We start from the raw sequence: 19,172 nt of genomic DNA on the forward strand, positions 1-19,172 counted from the left end.
GAAACCAATTTGAAATGATTAGAGCTTTGTGACATGGTGGAAGTAGCCATCAGAGGATGGGTACATGGTGGCCATAAAGGGATGGACATGGTCAGAAACAATGCTCAGGTAGGCCGTGGCATTTAAACGATGCCCAATTGGCACTAAGGGGCCTAAAGTGTGCCAGGAAAACATCCCCCACACCATTACACCACCACCACCAGCCTGCACAGTGGTAACAAGGCATGATGGTTCCATGTTCTCATTCTGTTTACGCCAAATTCTGACTCTAACATCTGAATGTCTCAACAGAAATCGAGACTCATCAGACCAGGCAACATTTTTCCAGTCTTCAACTGTTCAATTTTGGTGAGCTCTTGCAAATTGTAGCCTCTTTTTCCTATTTGTAGTGGAGATGAGTGGTACCCGGTGGAGTCTTCTGCTGTTGTAGCCCATCCGCCTCAAGGTTGTGCGTGTTGTGGCTTCACAAATGCTTTGCTGCATACCTCGGTTGTAACGAGTGGTTATTTCAGTCACTGTTGCCCTTCTATCAGCTCGAACCAGTCTGGCCATTCTCCTCTGACCTCTGGCATCAACAAGGCATTTCCGCCCACAGAACTGCCGCTCACTGGATGTTTTTTCTTTTTCGGACCATTCTCCGTAAACCCTAGAGATGGTTGTGCGTGAAAATCCCAGTAGATTAGCAGTTTCTGAAATACTCAGACCAGCCCTTCTGGCACCAACAATCATGCCACGTTCAAAGTCACTCAAATCACCTTTCTTCCCCATACTGATGCTCGGTTTGAACTGCAGGAGATTGTCTTGACCATGTCTACATGCCTAAATTCACTGAGTTGCCGCCATGTGATTGGCTGCTTAGAAATTAAGTGTTAACGAGCAGTTGGACAGGTGTACCTAATAAAGTGGCCGGTGAGTGTATATACTGAATGAAGTAACTTGTTTATTTGTAATATTGTTTTATTATGTATTTAATATTATCCGATGAAAAGTGTGGAACAAGTTTAGAAAAATAATGTTTTTGACAGTTGAAAAATCTTGCTGTGGGAAATTCTAACCACTAGTATCATCAAACTCTTCATGACCCACAATCAGAAGAATTTTAATTCCAGGCCATTCAATTCAAATGTTATAAGCGGAAACGTAACTGCAACTTTGAACTGTTGGGGGCGCTAGAGAGATAATGGTCAATTTGATGCCAAGACATTCATAACATGCTTTTAATCTTTCCCTCATCACAGGATGTTTAGTATATAAAACCAGCACTCGCTTGCCCCATTACACCTCATGCGATGTTCATAACCACCACATAAAAGTGTCCATCTCTCCTCCAGGAGGACTGTTGCCTGAAGACTCTTCAGCATTCTGCCATTGACATTTCCTCAGAGAAGCCCTCAACACTACAAATACACCAAATAAACACCGCATACTAGATGATGGTGATTTGCAAATTCTTATGAACTTTTTTAACTGTATACTTTATCTATTTATTGTAACACATAGAAAAAACTTTAAATCAATCAAGTGCAGCTAATATCAGTGACAGAAACTCCATGTGAAAGAAGCCATTGCAGAACAAGTTTCTTCATTTTATGTTGTTATTCAAAAGATACATAATACAAAAACAATAATTTTTTTTAAAGATGACACTGATGTGTAGCTACACTCATGGAGTTCATTATTTTGGACAGAATGGGGTTTTGGACATAAATCCATCAGTTTAACACACTTAATGACACTTCCTGTGTAAACGTCTATGATGTTCCTCTTGAGGGATGAATAATACGAGGCCATTCAAAATGGCTTGAAGAAACAAGCTCAGATAAGATTAATTCAGAGGAAATTAACATGATTCAAAAACGTATTAAACCTTATTGTTTTATAATGGATCTTCAAAAACAAACGCTTTATTTGAGAACAGGTCAGACTTCAAGACCGCCCGTTTCTGGACTATTGAAGCTCTGCCGCATGAGCTTTATTTATATATTCTTAGTTTAGATCATTGTAATTTACCCAACGTCGCATCATCAACATTCAATTTAAATGTACTGTTTTGTAATACACAATCCTGGCTTTATTGTGCACGATTCGTTGGTGCACATTATTCTGATGGGGGGAAAAAATGGCCTTCATAATTTTGGTAACACGTCACAATAAGCTTTAATTCCTTGATATTCATTTTCTCACATTTTATTAATGTAGGTTAATTGTTGTATTGTTGACTGTCAATTCAGTTTTATTCATAAAATATTAACTATTTAGTTTATAGATCCTGAAACATTAAGAATGTATATGTAAAATGAACTTTAAAATAAAATAACATTACAATCCAATTAACTCGAGGACAAAATCAAGTCCTGTTTCACTTGGAAATATGTTGCATTACGAAAGTAAAAAGCCATTTCATGTTTTTAAAAAACCCGTTAAATTCTGCATCAATATTTAATTGTAAACAAATGATACCTGAATTAATATTTTTACTTACTGAATTAATACTTTCCAGCATTTTAATCATTATATAATCCTGTCCCTTTAAAAAATGGGTAACACTTTACAATAAGGTTTCATTAGTTAACAGTAAAGAAATTTAGTTGACATGAACAAAGAATGAACAATACTTCAACACTGTAAAAAACCCCCCCGTAAATTTACAGGTAACGGCCTGTTTTTTTTTTACAGAAATTTGCCGTTTTGTCATTATACAGCGAATTCCTGTTATTTGCTGTAATTTAAAGGTCCACTATTAAATTTACAGGTAATTGCTTGTATTTTAGTTTTACATCAATTTTACGTTTTTTTAAAGGAAATTGTCTGTATTTTTACAGGGTTATGTGTAATTTTACATAAAATATTCGTAATATTTTACAGTTTTTTTCTGTTAAATTAGAAAACACAGAAAAGAAGGTATAACTGCAGAAATCAGCAGTCATTTAACATGTTTTCCTTGAAGATCATTAAGCATGTGGGTGTTAAAGTGAGTTTTAAGGTTAAATAATAGTATTTCCGTACTATATACGGTAAAAACTGTGATAGATCTAATGGTACATTTAATGTAATTTTACTGTACAGTTTTTGAAAGTGAAAAAGAACAACTCGTTTAATTTACAGTGAAAAAACGTAAATTGACATTCCCACAATTCTCTGCGTGACACTTAACATTTGATGTGTTTTTGTTGAAAAAACTACGTTTCTTCATAGTTTTCTTAGTTTTTTTTTAATCAGTTATGTATATTAGGGTTTTATGTTACATTTAATGTTGTTAAACTAATGTTTATTGCATTTTTTAAATTTCATGTGTCACCATGATGGTGTTTAATGTTTGTGCGAATGACACTGTGCAGTTTCTATATATTAGTATTAACTCTCTTGTGGAAGAGCTGCTTATGATGAGCTTTGAATGATCATGTGACTCATCACCACTGAGGTTGTTGGTTGTCAGTGTATTACAATGGTACAAAACCGAAATTAATACTTCAATAGGTCAGTAAATTAACATTATATCAGATAATGAAAGATAATTTTGTGTAGAATAACAGTAATAAACCATAATTATAGGATAAGAAATTACCATTTTTTTTACAGTTTTTTTTACAGTTTTTTTCCTGACAGTATTTTTCCGTTTTTTAACAGACATTTTCTGGCGCCCCTGCTGCCAGAAAATTACCGTTTTTTTACGGGTTTTTTTTTACAGTGCAGCATTTATTAATTTTAGATTTCATTTAGTCAATTTTTACATTTACTAATACATTATTAAAATCAAATGTTGTATTTGTTAACATTAGTTAATGCACTGTGAATTAAACTATTTTATTAACAAACATTGACGAAAATGAATACATACAGTAACAAATGTATTGCTCATCGTTAGTTAATACATTAACTAATATTAACAAATGAGACCTTATTGTAAAGTGTTACCAAAAAAAAAACGTATCTATTGACAGTTCAGTGTATACATGCCAAGAAAAAAAGACATTCAAAAGAAAATATTTCAAGTCTTTATTATTCTCAAACGTGTCCCTTCATTCAGCATAGTTAGAGAGGTCTAGACTCTAGAGGTTAGAAATCACCCAGAAGTTTCTATTTGATACTGCTGTTACTCATTGTCTGAGCTTTGCACACTCCTTTGCCGGCGACCTCGAAGGCAGCGCCCTTGTAAGTGGCCACGCATTGGTCATCGGTGCGCAAGTCTGGCTGGACCTGCTCCCACACTTTCTTCTTAGGGTTCAGCTCCTTGTCAGGCTCACCTGGACCAACAAAAATAAAAAAAGGTCATTACTCATGAGTGATTAGTTTTCCCAACAGCTGTAAAAAGACTGAAAACAAAGCCGGTTTTGAAATCATCTCGGCGTGTCATTAACATCCACTTCAACAGGCTAATTCATAACGAATCTAGAACGAATTTAAAGTGACTCCGTTCCATTAAAAAATCAAGCCGAGCCAAACCGAGATGCTCCAAAACTCAAGGACTCATGGAAACCAGATAAAGACACCTGTTTTTGCTACTACCTACAATAAGCAGACATAAATCAAACTAAAATGAATCCAAACACTTGATTTGAATGCGTAGAGTCAGAATTTGGCGTAAACAGAATGAGAACATGGATCCATCATGCCTTGTTACCACTGTGCAGGCTGGTGGTGGTGGTGTAATGGTGTGGGGGATGTTTTCTTGGCACACTTTAGGCCACTTAGTGCCAATTGGGCATCGTTTAAATGCCACGGCCTACCTGAGCATTGTTTCTGACCATGTCCATCCCTTTATGGCCACCATGTACCCATCCTCTGATGGCTACTTCCAGCAGGATAATGCATGTCACAAAGCTCGAATCATTTCAAATTGGTTTCTTGAACATGACATATGACAACTTGATTTGAATGCAGATCCTGGTTTTATGGGTCTAATATTTTAGTGCTGACCTTTTCACAACCACCATAACGGTACAAACAAAGAAAGGTCACAGTCTGTCCCCATTACTTCTAATGACTACAGGACAGGTACAGATGCATGCAACGAATACAAAATAAAACCTCTACAAATATGATTTAAATGAAATCCCAGAGACTTTTGCATGGGAGAATACCAAATAATTGCATGGCAATTCATAAAAAGAACAAGCAGCACACAAGAAGAAAGAGTAGAAAGGGAAGTAAAAAACATAATATCAAAATTGTTGTCTGTAATCCCTTCTCCCTGTAATTATTGTGTTATGGCAATTTTTTTGTTGTTGCAAATGTCATTTTATGACTCCCAACAACTGGAGGAATTTGGAGAACTGCCTTATTCCTGCTACGTGCTTTGTGTTCGTTTTGGGAACGACTGAGAATAACAACTGTGATTTACTGTGAAAAAAAAAAAAAAAAGACCGGGACAACATCTCAGGCTTTTCAGCCAAAAGCAAGCACGAGGAAGAAGAGCTGGGAAGGTGAAAGAGACATTATTGTGCAGATGGTCCACCTCTGCGCTCCACATTCACGCAATTGCTGGGAATCTTCCCGTTAGTTATTGTGCTCAAACACGAATGCTGCACTCTTCCAGATCGCATGCATGCCAGATCCACCATATTTCGCATCTTGAGAATAACATTTGGATTGTTTGTGAGGTTCCCCAAAGCACTGAGGAATTTGCTCTTTATTTTTAATGGGAAAATAATATTAGCTTATATGGTTGTAATGCAAACAACTAAAGGCTTGAATACGCTATGCAACTTTTCCAGTTTTTTTGTCCAGGTTTACATTCTGAACAAGTCAAGTGACTTTTATTTATATAGCACATTATACAGGTGAAACTCGAAAAATTTGAATATCGTGCAAAAGTTCATTTATTTCAGTAATTCAACTTAAAAGGTGAAACTAATATATTATATAGACTCATTACATGCAAAGTGAGATATTTCAAGCCTTTATTTGTTATAATTTTGATGATTATGGCTTACAGCTTCACAATATTCTAATTTTGAATTTGGGGTTTTCATAAGGTGTAAGCCATAATCATCAAAATGATAACAAATAAAGACTTGAAATATCTCACTTTGCATGTAATGAGTCTATATAATATATTAGTTTCACCTTTTAAGCTGAATTACTGAAATAAATGGACTTTTGCACGACATTCTAATTTTTCGAGTTTCACCTGTATAAAATACAGATTTAAACAGTTGAAATCAGTTCAGTGTTGATTCAGTTCGGTTCAATAACTGTGTCAATTATGAAATGAGTTCAATTCAGCAATAAAGCAGCTCTGGAGAAAACAGTGATGTCATCATCGAATCGTGTCACTGCAGTCAAGTCGAATTGCCGAATATTGAAGTCTACGCGAGTTGTGAAAAGTTACAGTATAGCCAAGTCTGCAGATTTTCAGATTTTACAGAAACCGCATAGTGCGTGATGGGCACAGACTCAGAATATGAGGGGATACAACATGTTCGATATTTTGAGCTGATTTTAGAGCACATTGTTTTTATTTGTCACGAATTTGTGTTCTCAACTACTTGAAAATCTGGTTGCATGTGATCCAGTCATTTAGTGTATGTATAATGCCTAGTGTTGTGTAGTGCATTCCAGTTAAGAAACAAGGAACATCAAGTTCTTTACTGAAAGATCTTAAGAAATCAAAAAGGACAATTGTGGTTAAACAACAGCCTTGAGAATCTGTACCCCCTAAAGTGGCATAGCAAGATGTTTGAGTACCGACACGAGAAGGCTGGACTACATTACAGCTTATTATGGCTGAACGTGGACAGGAAGAAAGAGACCATATCAAATGGCCAACCTGTAAAATGTTCATCCTAACAAGATGTTGTGCCAGGTCAATGATGCAAAAGAAGTTTGAGAGCTATGGCAAAAGTGAATACAGACAAGCTTTTATATGGCTGCAGAAAACTTGGAATATAGTGCATGATGCGTCACATAAATCGATTTTATGATATTTGAATGCAGTTTTTAGATCACGACAGCTGCTGGTCACCATATGCTCGTTTTATTTTTGTTTGTTTTTTGGAAAAGAGCAGCGTCAACATTTTGCCTAACGTCTACTTTCGTGTCTCATGGAAGAAAGAAACTCATAATGGTTTCGAAATGACACGAGGGCGAGTAAATCATAGCAGAACTTTCATTTTTATGAGAGATATTCCTTTAATAAACCAGCATGAGGAACTCAGATGGGCTCTATGAAGCAGACTGTAGATGCCATTGGACGTCTGAACGGTAATCTCGTATTTCATTGCAGTACGTTTGTGTATAAATATGAAACGTTACCTGGGAAGCCCTGGACGGAAACCCTGTCTCCAGCCACGGCTCCACTCGGGGGATCCAGGATTTCAACTTTCTCCGGAGAGCTGGCACACATGACCATGGCCTGAGACAACACGCCTCTCATCTTAGCAGGCTTCAGGTTGCATAGCAGCACAGCCATACGATTCTGCATCTGAAGATGGAGGAATCCGGCATTAGACAGTTAAATGGTCGGCACGGGAATCACGATCAATTAAATGTTTAACTTATTATTGCATGGCAGAAAGAGAAATTATGCAATGGCCCAAAAATATCAACAACACACTGCATAATAAGGAACAGCTGAGCAACTTCATAATAGCTGACTTATTCGTTTTTATAACCAAGAACAAGGGAGGCAGAACAAAACAGACCCCTAACAAAATTAATAAACTGAATACATGCAATAAGCAATCTCATTCATCTCATCTACCTCCAAATCCTGTATGTAACGAACTGTGGACATTCATTATCATTTAAATGCACAAACACACATAAAGCAACTGTGATGTTGTCATAACCCAACATGATTAAATGAATGAAGGAAACAGATGCGTTTTATAGGTGTAATTAGAATTTCTGACGAGCTGCTAGGAATCCCCTAAACAAATCATAAACTCGGGGTCCTGGAAAATAAAACACAGGAGACCGAGCCGTCTGCATGGAGCAGGTTTATGGACCCGCATGAATCGTGCTAGTGCAGACGTTTTATATGAAACAGTAAAACTGAAATATCCCCCTTCACAATATTCTGACACATAACACCTAATCAACAAAAGCCGTATTCTTTTTTATGGCAAACAAAGATTGCTCTCAGGTACAGTAGCGAGGCGTACAGTGTTCCTGTAACTTCAGACCATTGCATAACATGGTCTAGTAGGGGTGTAAATATTAGCTTGATGGATATTAATCAGAGATTTGGCCATGATTCAGTTTGTTTCATGCATGATTCATGTTTCAGTAACATTTTAATTCAATGTGACAGTTGCACGTTAGTAATAACAGTACATTATGCATTACAAGTAAGCCTAAACACATGCAGTTAATTAATATTACTCAGTACTTATTTGGGCAATTACACTGCAGCTGCATTAACATAAAATAAAGAGTAACCGATTTTTCTTTTAATATACTAAAGATAAATGTAACTGGAGGGACAATTTAATGTAAATAAAAAAAAAAAAAATCAGTGAGATCTGATGATGAAAATTCAATGCACTGATGACTGAATTTTTACGAAATTAATTACTTAAGGCGTGTTATAAATGACTGAATAAATGCGATAAATGATTTGTTGCATTTCAGTGATTTCTGTAGCGATGACTGTGCTAAACACAGGTGTGTGTCAGGCAGTGTTGTGCCTGAACGCGTTCAATGAACGATAGTTCATGAACTCGTTCATATTTTGGGCGAACGTGAACTGAACATGACTGTATTACTGCCTGATGAACGTTACGGTGAACGCGTTCATTCTGGTGTCTGTGAACGCACGCTCTCTCAGTTTAACTTCGTTCAATAGGGTGCCAGATTTTTATAGAGCCCAACACCTGCTAAAACACGGGTAAACATGCCTTAATATGTAGCGAAAAAACACCCAATCTGGCAACACCAACCACCAGTGTCGCACCGCGGCCGCCGCATGCGTCATCAAGACAAAAAGCAGCATAGTCGACAAAGCAGCGAGCGAGGAGGCGTCGTATGATTATTTAAACGAGTTGTATGACAAGGTCGGTGAGGATGGGAAAAATCTTACATTTCTGTGCAAACTTTGCCCGTCGATAAAAATAATTGCTGTCTGTGGTTGTATATGGGCTGTGGCAATAAAAAAAAAAAAAAAAAAAAATAGTTTGCAGCAACATATGGAAAAACAGAACTATGAACAACAAGTTCGTTTTTTGAAGTATGAACTATGAACTGAACTAGTTCATTTTAAAATTTGTGAACTGAACTTTGAACTAGTTTATGTAGAAAATGAACTTTCCCAACACTGGTGTCAGGGGTTAGATGGATACCTGCTCCAGAGGGATGTGTTTGACCAGGCCACTGACAACAGTGCGTGGAGCCGCGTCGCCCACATCCACCTGCTCAACGTAGAGAGAGTCGGCGTCAGGGTGCTTCTCTGCGCTGATGATGCGGCCCACCCGCAAATCCAGTCGGGACACGTCAACTTTTGCCTCTTCCTGAGGCGGCGCCGCTGGCTTCTTCTCTTTCTTCTCACCTGGACCAAAAGCGCATCAGAATGTGTCTTTAAGATATTTTTGTGTTTGTAAATCGAAGCGGAATTGCTAAATTATGAATCATCACATAACACACCATAAATATCTGTAAAAAAGCACAAGCTGTGTATGTAGGCTATTACAGACATTGCTGAAACCTCAGCACACTGTGTCGTTCTGGGGTTTTATCACAGTACATGTCCACCCTGAGGAAATGTGCCTTTAGTTTGTGAGGTGTTTTTAATGCAGCTCTTTGATAGATATTTTTAGCTTGTGCACATTGTTCCCCAGGGAGCCGTTGGGACACTTTTCAAGCCATGTAAAATTACCCAGGCTTGTCATTTCTGTTCTGTTTTCGAGCTTTTCCCGAAACAACTCTGCCAACAATGGCTTCAGTATGGCATTTGTTTCTAATCTCACCAGTCATTTGAAAAAGTGTACAACTTTAGCACTGTTTCCGGACATATGGGGTCAGGGGACACTGTTTTGGACCACCTCTTCACCCTGTAAATCTCGAAATGAAAATGGGTAGTCTACACAAGCGCTACAGTTCAAAAGTGTGGGGTCAGTGAAATTACTTTAAATAATAATACTTTTATTCACAACTGTTTAAAACATTGATAATAATCAGAAATGTTTCTTGAGCAGCAAATCATCATATCAGAATGATCTCTGAAGGATCATGTGACACCGAAGACTGGAGTAATGATGCTGAAAATTCAGCTTTGATCACATGAATAGATTTTTGGATTAGGGATTCACAATTTTATTTTTAGTAGCACAAAATTTAATAATAATAATTAGTTTATTACAAATAAATATATACATTTTTATATAATTTGATCAAATTGTTATTATTATGCCTCCCCCACACCTAAACATTAGGCTTTGGGCAATTCAAATTGTCAATAAAATCAGTTTACAGATGACCTAAATGACCTTCTTACCCTTAAAAAGTAAATTTGGTCTCAAAGGTTTAACCTTTTTGACTGTAAACTATATTTATTTCATACAGACATTTGATGTATTAAAAACATTCATGCCAGTTTCATATCAATTTTATCTAACATATCTCGTTTGATGTTTGACTTTAACGCTTGAAAAAGTCACAGAAATGCACCAAAGTGCATTTTATTTGTGGAAATACCCAGTAATGGTTGATTTTTTCCCTTAGTTATTCACTTTTAACCATTTTAAAGCATTTTTACGACCATTTAACCGTAGCATTGCAATGCGGCCTGGTTAAACCCTCTTCACTTTCTCAGAACACCTTTTAAATTCCACGTCAAGTTGTCAACAGCTGTTAAATATGCTTTTTATTCCAAACCTTTAAAGAGGAAAAACGAGTGCAGTAGACGACCCTTCACTTTTGCAGCAGACCCTGTATATAATTAATTCAATCACAGGCTTTTGTGGTTTTTATAATTTCAATTGTGATTTTGATTAATCACACAGCACTAATTTAAGTCTAGAAGAAAATGTGCCAAGATTCCTCCAAGTCTTCTAAATGTGACGAGCCATATAGCACTGCCAAGAAAGAGATATGCATGAAATACAGGTGCAACAGAGGCTTTCATCCACATCGAAACACAGCATACATCAACACTGAAGGAGGAGAGGCATATTTGAGAATTATTAAACTGCTTTTGACATCTGGCCCACAGGAATGTCAGAGAAACGCACAAGTTAACTTGTTTTTCCTCAGCCCAAAAATGCACAAACATGATCTGCGATTTTCGTACTTGGATACAGTATGAACAGAGTGTTCCCAAGTTGAAGGGATTTAAGTGATTTGAAATGAAAATCATTTTCATAATAAATAACCATGAAAGGAAATCTGATTCATTTCATATGCTCTGTTCTTTAGGATATGAATACTTAATGAAATATAACAACCCGAAGACAATAGTGACGTCTTGAAATCTGGTTTGCCTTCAGATCAGGTTGTAACCCAAATGAGTTTGAGCTGCATCCACAGCTAACATTCGCTTAAACCGTGTCTGACAGGAGAGATAACAGCTTTCATGCACGTCTTTCAAAATAAGTCTTGCATCAGAAACACTGGTGTAACTCATTCACATATTCCCCAAAAATTCAATTCACCCCTAGATACGACAGCCTACCCTTAATAATTAGCCATATTTATGGCCCTCTTCGGTAACACTTTATTTTACAGTGTCATTGGCCTAAATCAAACCTAATCCTAAACCTAATTAATATTGCTCAGTAACTTCACCGATTTGCGACTCGACTTGTATTGTAAACAATGTTTACTTATTCTCCGCATTACCTGTACTGAGAAAATCACGTTTATTTGTCAGAAAAGTCCACCGTGTGACGCAAAACCTAGTTCCAGGGCTTTCGTGAAAACTACAGATTATAACACATTTATGCATCCTTGTGATCGACAGAGGGTTAATATTAACAGAACAGTTATTGTTTAGCAATAACTAGGTTTATCACTGAAAATTACCGGTATATTGTTCTCGGTGTACTCTTTAAACAGCATTAAGGTAAAAACAGAAGCTTTCTTACCTGTACAGGCGGAACTGACAAAATGGCCATTTCTTTTATACTGTGTTTGTGGTCATCCAGTTTGAAGTTGACTATATTTCAGATTTTCCATTGCGGCGTTCTGTCCATATTTACGATTCTTTGCAGCTTTTAGCGTGCTGGATCCCTCACTGGAAACCGATAGTAACTCACTCCTGCTAAACGTTCACTTTTTGAATTCTTTCAACACTATTATGACTAAAAGTTTGCTAAGTAGTATGTCCTACTAAAGCAAGGCATGATTTGACTGGTAAGCGTATCCATAACAGACTGAAAGGAGTGGCCTTGGACTCCAACATGCCCAAGTGCATTGTGGGTGTTGAAGTTTTCCAACCAATTTGGCAAAAAGGAAGTCAACAGCCTCTTTTCTCTGTTTTCTCTATTCGGGTAGAAACCAAAAAAAAAAAAAAAGCCTTTCTACTGTATATAGGCAGTAGGCTTGCCGCGATAGACGGTGTTGACTGTGTTAAGCCCCATCACCGGTGACATCACTTTCCCACCGTGACACCGCGATGTCTTGACTTTTTTAAAGTATTCGTTTTTGCTAAAATATTTATTTGAATTAGGGCCGGGACTTTAACGCGTTAATTAAGATTAATTAATTACAGACTTTAACGCGTTAATTAATTACACAAATTATTTTAATCACACTTAGTTTTGCTCCGCGGAACGTTTCTCACTGGATGAGTTTCGGCGGACCGATTATACTGGCGCACCAACTAGCGTTCATGATGAAGAAGCTGACGAGATCGCTTGCTTCATAGATCGCCTTGGTTGACCGGTGGATGGGAAATTTTGTTATAAAAAGCGAATGGATGGAAGCGTCGATAAGAGCATGGTTGTGTGCAAGCTATGCAACAAGGAATTCGCTATTGCTATTAGTGTAGTGTAGCAATATGCTATTGCTACACTTAATGGCAAAAATTGCACTGGTCTGCTGGACTTGGTTGAACAAAAATAAACTATTTTGTTGCTTAAGCTTATGTATTCAGTCATTATTCAATAGTATACTAAAAATCCATGTGAAAAAAATTACTTCTCACTGTTCTCAGGTCAAATATTTATGCAGTTAAAATGCGATTAATTTCGATTAATTAATTACAAAGCCTCTAATTAATTAGATTAATTTTTTTAATCGAGTCCCGGCCCTAATTTGAACTGCGCAGTGCGTGCCAAGAGCCAGTCACGTCACAGATCAGCAAGCATCAGGATTCCATTTAGCACGTGTGGAGATGAGAACGAGTCAAATTAAAGAAAAGCAAGATAATGGCGGAATGTGTAATTTATTTAGGCCTGTTTTATTTTCTTATTCGTTAATAAACGTTTTATGGTTCTTATTTGTTTGGGCCCACAGTTTGACGATTTTCAGCCTATGCATGGGGTTATTTTTATTCGTTCGGGATTACCGGTGTCGTGACACGTCGATTAACCGGTGGGAAATTTTCCTCACCGCGGCAACCCTAATAGGCAGCCATTTTATTGAAAGCCCATTTTCCCAGCGGTGAAGTATTCCTTTAAAGGGGAACTTGGCAACTATTTCAACTTAATAAAACCGTTTTGAAATCATTTGAATGGTTCAATAACCTGTTCTGGAGAGAATGGTGACTTTCCCCGCTACCCCCAGCGTTCCCAGGCGGAAAACCAACCTTGCAACATGGGGACTAACGTCCCGGTAAGTTGGAAATAGGAAGTCTCGTGAGAAGCGAGAACGAGCGAGAAACACGAACTGCTTTATGGCAATTCAACACAATTCTATGATACTGTGTATGATGTATTACCCACCTCGGTAACATAGCTCCACACGATAAAGTTGTCTGGCTCCGATAATAACAAATGCACATGAACGGCGATAGAAAGCGGGAGGAGGGTGCCGCAAGTGAGTTTTTTTATGACAGTGGTGTGAAAATATACGCCCCACAGCTGTAGGGGGAGCTCGAAGAGAAAACATGCGACAACAAAAGTGAAAATCAGCGAAGAAATGGCTAGAGTTGCCAAGTTCCCCTTTAAATATATAATTACACAGCAACAGCTTAAAATAAAGCTCTAACATCGCAAACGTTGTTGCAAATGAATCAACAGCAATTGCTGGAAACTTTGCCACTGCAGAGATGAACTGCTAGAAAAGGAAATGTCATACTAATAGTCTCAAAAGTATGCTTACCCTTCTTCTCGGCTTTCATCTTTTTCGTGTCATCGTTGTTTTTGGCAGGTGGTGTTTTTGTGGCGGGAGCAGAAGGGGCTGCTGGGGCAGGTGGCTCTGCGGCTGTCGGTTTAGAGACGCACTGGATGCTGGGCTCCGCTGAAGGCATGGCCACCTCTTTCACTGCGAAGAACAATTATCATTAGAAAAACAATCCCGAATGCTCACCACAAGGTGAAGGTTTGTTTACTAATTTGAAGGCACTATATTAACACTCATCTTGCACTGCACAGATTTGTACCCACTCAAATGCTCTCAAGAATGAGAACGTCCCTCCCTCTAATACCACATGCAACTAACTATGAATATAACAAGGAACAGCACAAAGTGAAAAGTCTAGTTCTGTGTTTAGGAGTTTCTGACCACCCAGCAGGCATCATTAATGTTTAAATGTGGGTGGTCATGTGTTGGTGGTCATTTAATTCTGGACTGTAGGAAGTTTTGAATTTTCTAAAAGTTACAGTATGTTTCCAAGTACAGCATCTTAGTACTTCATTATTTCAAGAACATCAGCAAGAATACAGTGTGTTATGTGATATTATACCTCCTCTACTTCTTTCCATGTCAAAAAGTTGTTTCTTCAGGTCCTCAATGTCCTTCTTGAGCTTGGCGTTCTCCACCATCAGTTTCTTCTCCTCTTTCACTGTGGCCTGCACAACTACACAAAACAGCATTTATTAGAACAAGACAAACACACATCAATTCAGCAGTGACAAATAAGAATGGAGTCCTGTTTAAAATATTATTAAAGGGAAAGTTCACCCAAAAATGAAAATTCTGTCATCAACCCTGAATGAATTTCTTTCTTATGGTGAAGACAAAAAATATATATTTTGAAGAATGTTGGTAACGAAACCGGTCCATGGCCCATTGACTTCAATAGCATGGAACAAAATACTATGGAAGTCAATGGCGCCCTTCCATCACCTGTTTGGTTACCGACATTCTTCAAAATATTTTCTTTTGTGTTCAGCAGCAAAAAGAGAAATTGATACACATACTTGAGGGTGAGTAAATTATGACAGAGTTTTCATGTTTGGGAGAACTATTCCTTTTATATAGGAAATATCCACTAAATCAAAGTGTCTGTGCTTTAAGCAAAACACAAAGGCATTTTATTTTAGTTTGATCAAAAGTTTGGGGTCGCTAAGACTTTTTTTCATGTTTTTGAAGTCTATTATACTCACCCAAGCTGCATTCATTTAAAAGAAAAAAAAAAAATACAGTAATTTTAATATTAAATACATTTTCAGCATCATTACTCCAGTCTTCAGTGTCACATGAGCCTTCAGAAATCTTTCTAATATGATGATTTGCTGCTCAAGAAACATTTCTGATTATTATCAATGTTGAAAATAGTGGCGCTGCTTAATATTTTTATGGAAACCATGATACATTTATTTTCAGCATTCTTTGAATAAGAGTAAAAAAAAACAGCATTTCTTTTTTGTAATATGTCTTTACTGTCACTTTTGATCAATATAATCTGAATAAAAGTATACATTTCTATTTTAATATTTCTGCTTAACTTTTTTTTGTTGTTGTAATAAATGTATGAAACCTCCATGAAAGCAAATGTTGGCCCTTGCATTTTGAACTCGATTTTTAAGATGTTCCTTCTCTTTCTACTTTTCATCATCTCTGGCATTTTTATTTCTCATTGACCCGTGATCAACACACACACATGCACGCCTCATGCATCCGCTTACTGGCTTTCTCTTTCAGCAGCTGGACCTGCTGCTTGAGGTATTCGATGAGCTGCTCAGCCTCCGCAGCCTTCTGTTCCAGTCTCATGAGTGAGGGTGTGTGGCCAGACATCCTGAAAAGAGATCGTCCCAGGAACCTGGAAAAACAAGCCAAAGGGAAAGATCAAACGCGGTAGGAACTCTTAGTCACTCATAAACATGCTAAAAAAAAAAGGATCCTCTGGGACATCCTATCTGTGCTTGGGAACATGCGGCACTCGAGAGAGCGTGACCTTTTTAAATGAGATCTTTCAGATCTTTGGCGCTCATAAACATGAGGTGTTTTGGCAAACTGTACACGGTGCTTTAATTTGTAATTTATACCGATATGTGGCCAACTTTCTGTCCTAATCCCCTTCCATGAAGGGGAATCATAATGAAACGTCTGACACCAGCCAGATGCTTAACAATAGATCGGCTAGACGCCAAACAACATGTGAAAACCTCATCAAAGAGTACATTCTCCACCCTATTCCCAGTGAACCCTATTTTGCATTCTCACTTCAGTACCATTAGATTTGACCATTTGAATCGCCAAGTTGAAGTTCGTCAACAACCACATTCCCGAACAAGGATGGAAATCAAGCCATGTGGCATCTAAATGTGTGTGTTCTCATGTCCACGAGGAGACAAATCCTGCACGATTGTGTCACTGTCCTCTCGGCCCCCGCCGCCACTATAAAAGCGTTTTGATTGAGGAATCCTCTTTGGTTCCGCAATGGATCAAACAACAATTCCCATTCAGTCAAAAGACAGCTGGTGAAGGAACATGGACACATTACACATTTGGCTTCGGCTCATCCACTGCAAAAGGACTAAGGGAATTTTTACAAGGCGTAGGAAAAGAGAAGAACACATCATAACACACAGTGCAGGGTGGTGCTGGAAAACAACAGCTGGCGCGGGATGAAAACAGAGAGTTCAGATGAGGAAATTAGAAACACAAAAAAGCTGGAGTTGATAATATCGTGGATCAAAGTCTCTTGTTTTTGAAGTTCTTGAACTGCTTTAAATGGGCCTGTGGTGGAAGAATTTATGAGCTCCATGACAGGACTGTTTTCATTTGCATAACCCCTGAAAACGAGTCCCGGGGCCGAGCCGGAGCCCAAAACACTTCCAAAAACATTTCCAAAAAGCTCGGTTGTCACCGGTTTCCCAATAATCTCCTTCAGCAGTGGTCACACCGGCATCGCATGACAGCCAATAAATGAGAATGTAAGCCATGCTTCCACGGATATAAAATTTGTGAAACGCAACACAGAAAAAGCACAAGGGCATCTGTGAAAGGAACCCTGAAAACATCAGTGCTCTTGAAGACATTTAAGGCCGTGTGTTACATCCGATACCAGTGAACACTTACAGGAGCAGCTGTCACATTCATGCCTGAATGGCGAGGAGATAACGACCACGCACTTGCGCCGCACATTAGTCAGCGTTTCCATTGGCCACCAGCCCCAGTCATATCGCAATAAAAACTTCATTCTCTGTTACCCATCTTTAAGAAGTACTAAACTTAACTATCGTAACTACTTGCAAGTTGCATCCCACAGGAATGATTCTATGTAGCCTAATAGTAATTGTCCCTGAAATAACTGCATATTAGAAACCCAAAACAACTTTAATTTATGATTTAATACAATTATTATTATATGCTTATTCAATTTATTTATTAAGTTTAAGGTTTGCAAAACCAACATATAATGCCCATTTTATGATAAAAGAACTGGAGTTCTGATTTATATACACATCCATGACACTTATTAAAGTTTACAACATCTCCTTGCTATAAGTCACTTCACTGATTTGTAAAGTAGGAAATGTTTTATGCAACTGGACTCTATTATGTTAAACAAGATAAAGGGGTTCAGTCATATATATGTGGCCTGCGCAAAACACTGTATAACCATGCAATATGATAAGAATAATAGGACACATTGCACTGTACATTTGCTAAATTAATTGCAATGGTTACACTTTATTTGAAGGTGCCCATGTTACAGTGTCATCATATATTTAAGTACTAAGTAATAATAATTAACTACATGTTCTTACTATAGGGGTAGGAGTGGTTTAGGGTTAGTTGCATAATAACTACATGTAACAGACACTGTAAAACAAAGTGTTACCATGTATTTTAACTGAAATGGTCGGATATACACAGAAAACACTTTTAAAAATACATTTTTATACGTTGACGTGTTCAGAACAGGTGAATAAACTGGTTTGACAGACCATATACTGCAAGTGAAAGTAAAGGCAGAGAGCAAGACAGAATTGTTCATGTCAAAGAACATTAGCGTAAATGTTAAGCTTACAAACACAGAGAGGAAATAACAATATATTTATGTTTATTACAGCTGTCATAAATTATGATAAACCAGTTTCACTTTTTTTTTTACCCTTCACAGCAGATGTCTACGCAAGGATGAACATTTAACCATAATGTGCCATAATATGATGTATTTATGAGTAGTGACATTCATACAGGAGGATCGTCATGACTGATGACATTATTGTCTTTTTATAGATACAGTGCTGCTGACTGTCACTTCACGTGTAAGTCCACACGCCATATTTGTACGTGTACAGCTCTATAACAGAGAGTTACATTCCTAATACATTACATAGACAAATAAACAAAACATTTATTCGTGCACTAGTACTCACATACAACTGCAACCGTATGTTTCTTTGCTATAAAGCCACACGCTACACACTCGTCTCTCACCGGCGTCGACGGGTGATGACGCCACCGGTCACGCGTCGTTCAGCTGTTCGCTGGCGCGGGATAAACACGCCACGCGCTTCAGCTGTTTACAGTGTCCGGAAGACTCCACCGATCTCTCAAAATCACAAATATATACCTGTAATATTATCAATGGACACGTGAATCAAATGGAGCAGTCTTTCATTTCAGATAAACAGGTATGCTGCTGATTTTATTTTGCGTTTGTAATTCACAGTTCAAAGCGCCAGCAAGCATGCAGAAATCCATGTGTGTACAGTGTATTTCAATTACATATCGTCAAATATTATTAGTTTAGTTTATGTTGTAATCATGTAAATGACAAAATATTATGCTATGCTGTAAAATGAAACATACACGTTTTACAGTTATGATTAATCTATGTTCTCCTGATGTATTAACTGTTGTAAGTAACTATTTATGTTGTATTTAAAAGGAAAACA

The 19,172-nt window shown here is 37.6% G+C and overlaps 2 protein-coding genes across 2 annotated transcripts in view; one reads left to right on the forward strand and one right to left on the reverse strand.

The window, feature by feature from the left end:
• Positions 1-4,060: 4,060 nt before the first annotated feature.
• Positions 4,061-19,172, reverse strand: part of aimp1a (aminoacyl tRNA synthetase complex interacting multifunctional protein 1a) — a 49,277-nt gene continuing 34,165 nt past the window's right edge. The window contains exons 2-8 of the mRNA XM_056253565.1: positions 18,651-18,702; positions 15,948-16,081; positions 14,783-14,896; positions 14,200-14,361; positions 9,282-9,487; positions 7,255-7,423; positions 4,061-4,244 (exon numbers count right to left, since the gene is read on the reverse strand). Coding sequence (XP_056109540.1) covers positions 4,078-4,244; positions 7,255-7,423; positions 9,282-9,487; positions 14,200-14,361; positions 14,783-14,896; positions 15,948-16,081; positions 18,651-18,652 — 954 coding nt within the window. The 5' untranslated portion in view covers positions 18,653-18,702 and the 3' untranslated portion in view covers positions 4,061-4,077. The remainder of the gene's footprint in view (positions 4,245-7,254; positions 7,424-9,281; positions 9,488-14,199; positions 14,362-14,782; positions 14,897-15,947; positions 16,082-18,650; positions 18,703-19,172) is intronic.
• The window catches only part of tbck (TBC1 domain containing kinase), a 67,323-nt gene continuing 66,904 nt past the window's right edge, over positions 18,754-19,172 (forward strand). The window contains exon 1 of the mRNA XM_056253564.1: positions 18,754-18,908. The gene's annotated coding sequence lies outside the window, so the exon portion shown is untranslated. The remainder of the gene's footprint in view (positions 18,909-19,172) is intronic.

The sequence above is a fragment of the Rhinichthys klamathensis genome, unplaced genomic scaffold (assembly GCF_029890125.1).
Source record: "Rhinichthys klamathensis goyatoka isolate OS25496 unplaced genomic scaffold, OSU_Roscu_1.1 h1tg000107l_1, whole genome shotgun sequence".
NCBI classification, from domain to species: domain Eukaryota; kingdom Metazoa; phylum Chordata; class Actinopteri; order Cypriniformes; family Leuciscidae; genus Rhinichthys; species Rhinichthys klamathensis.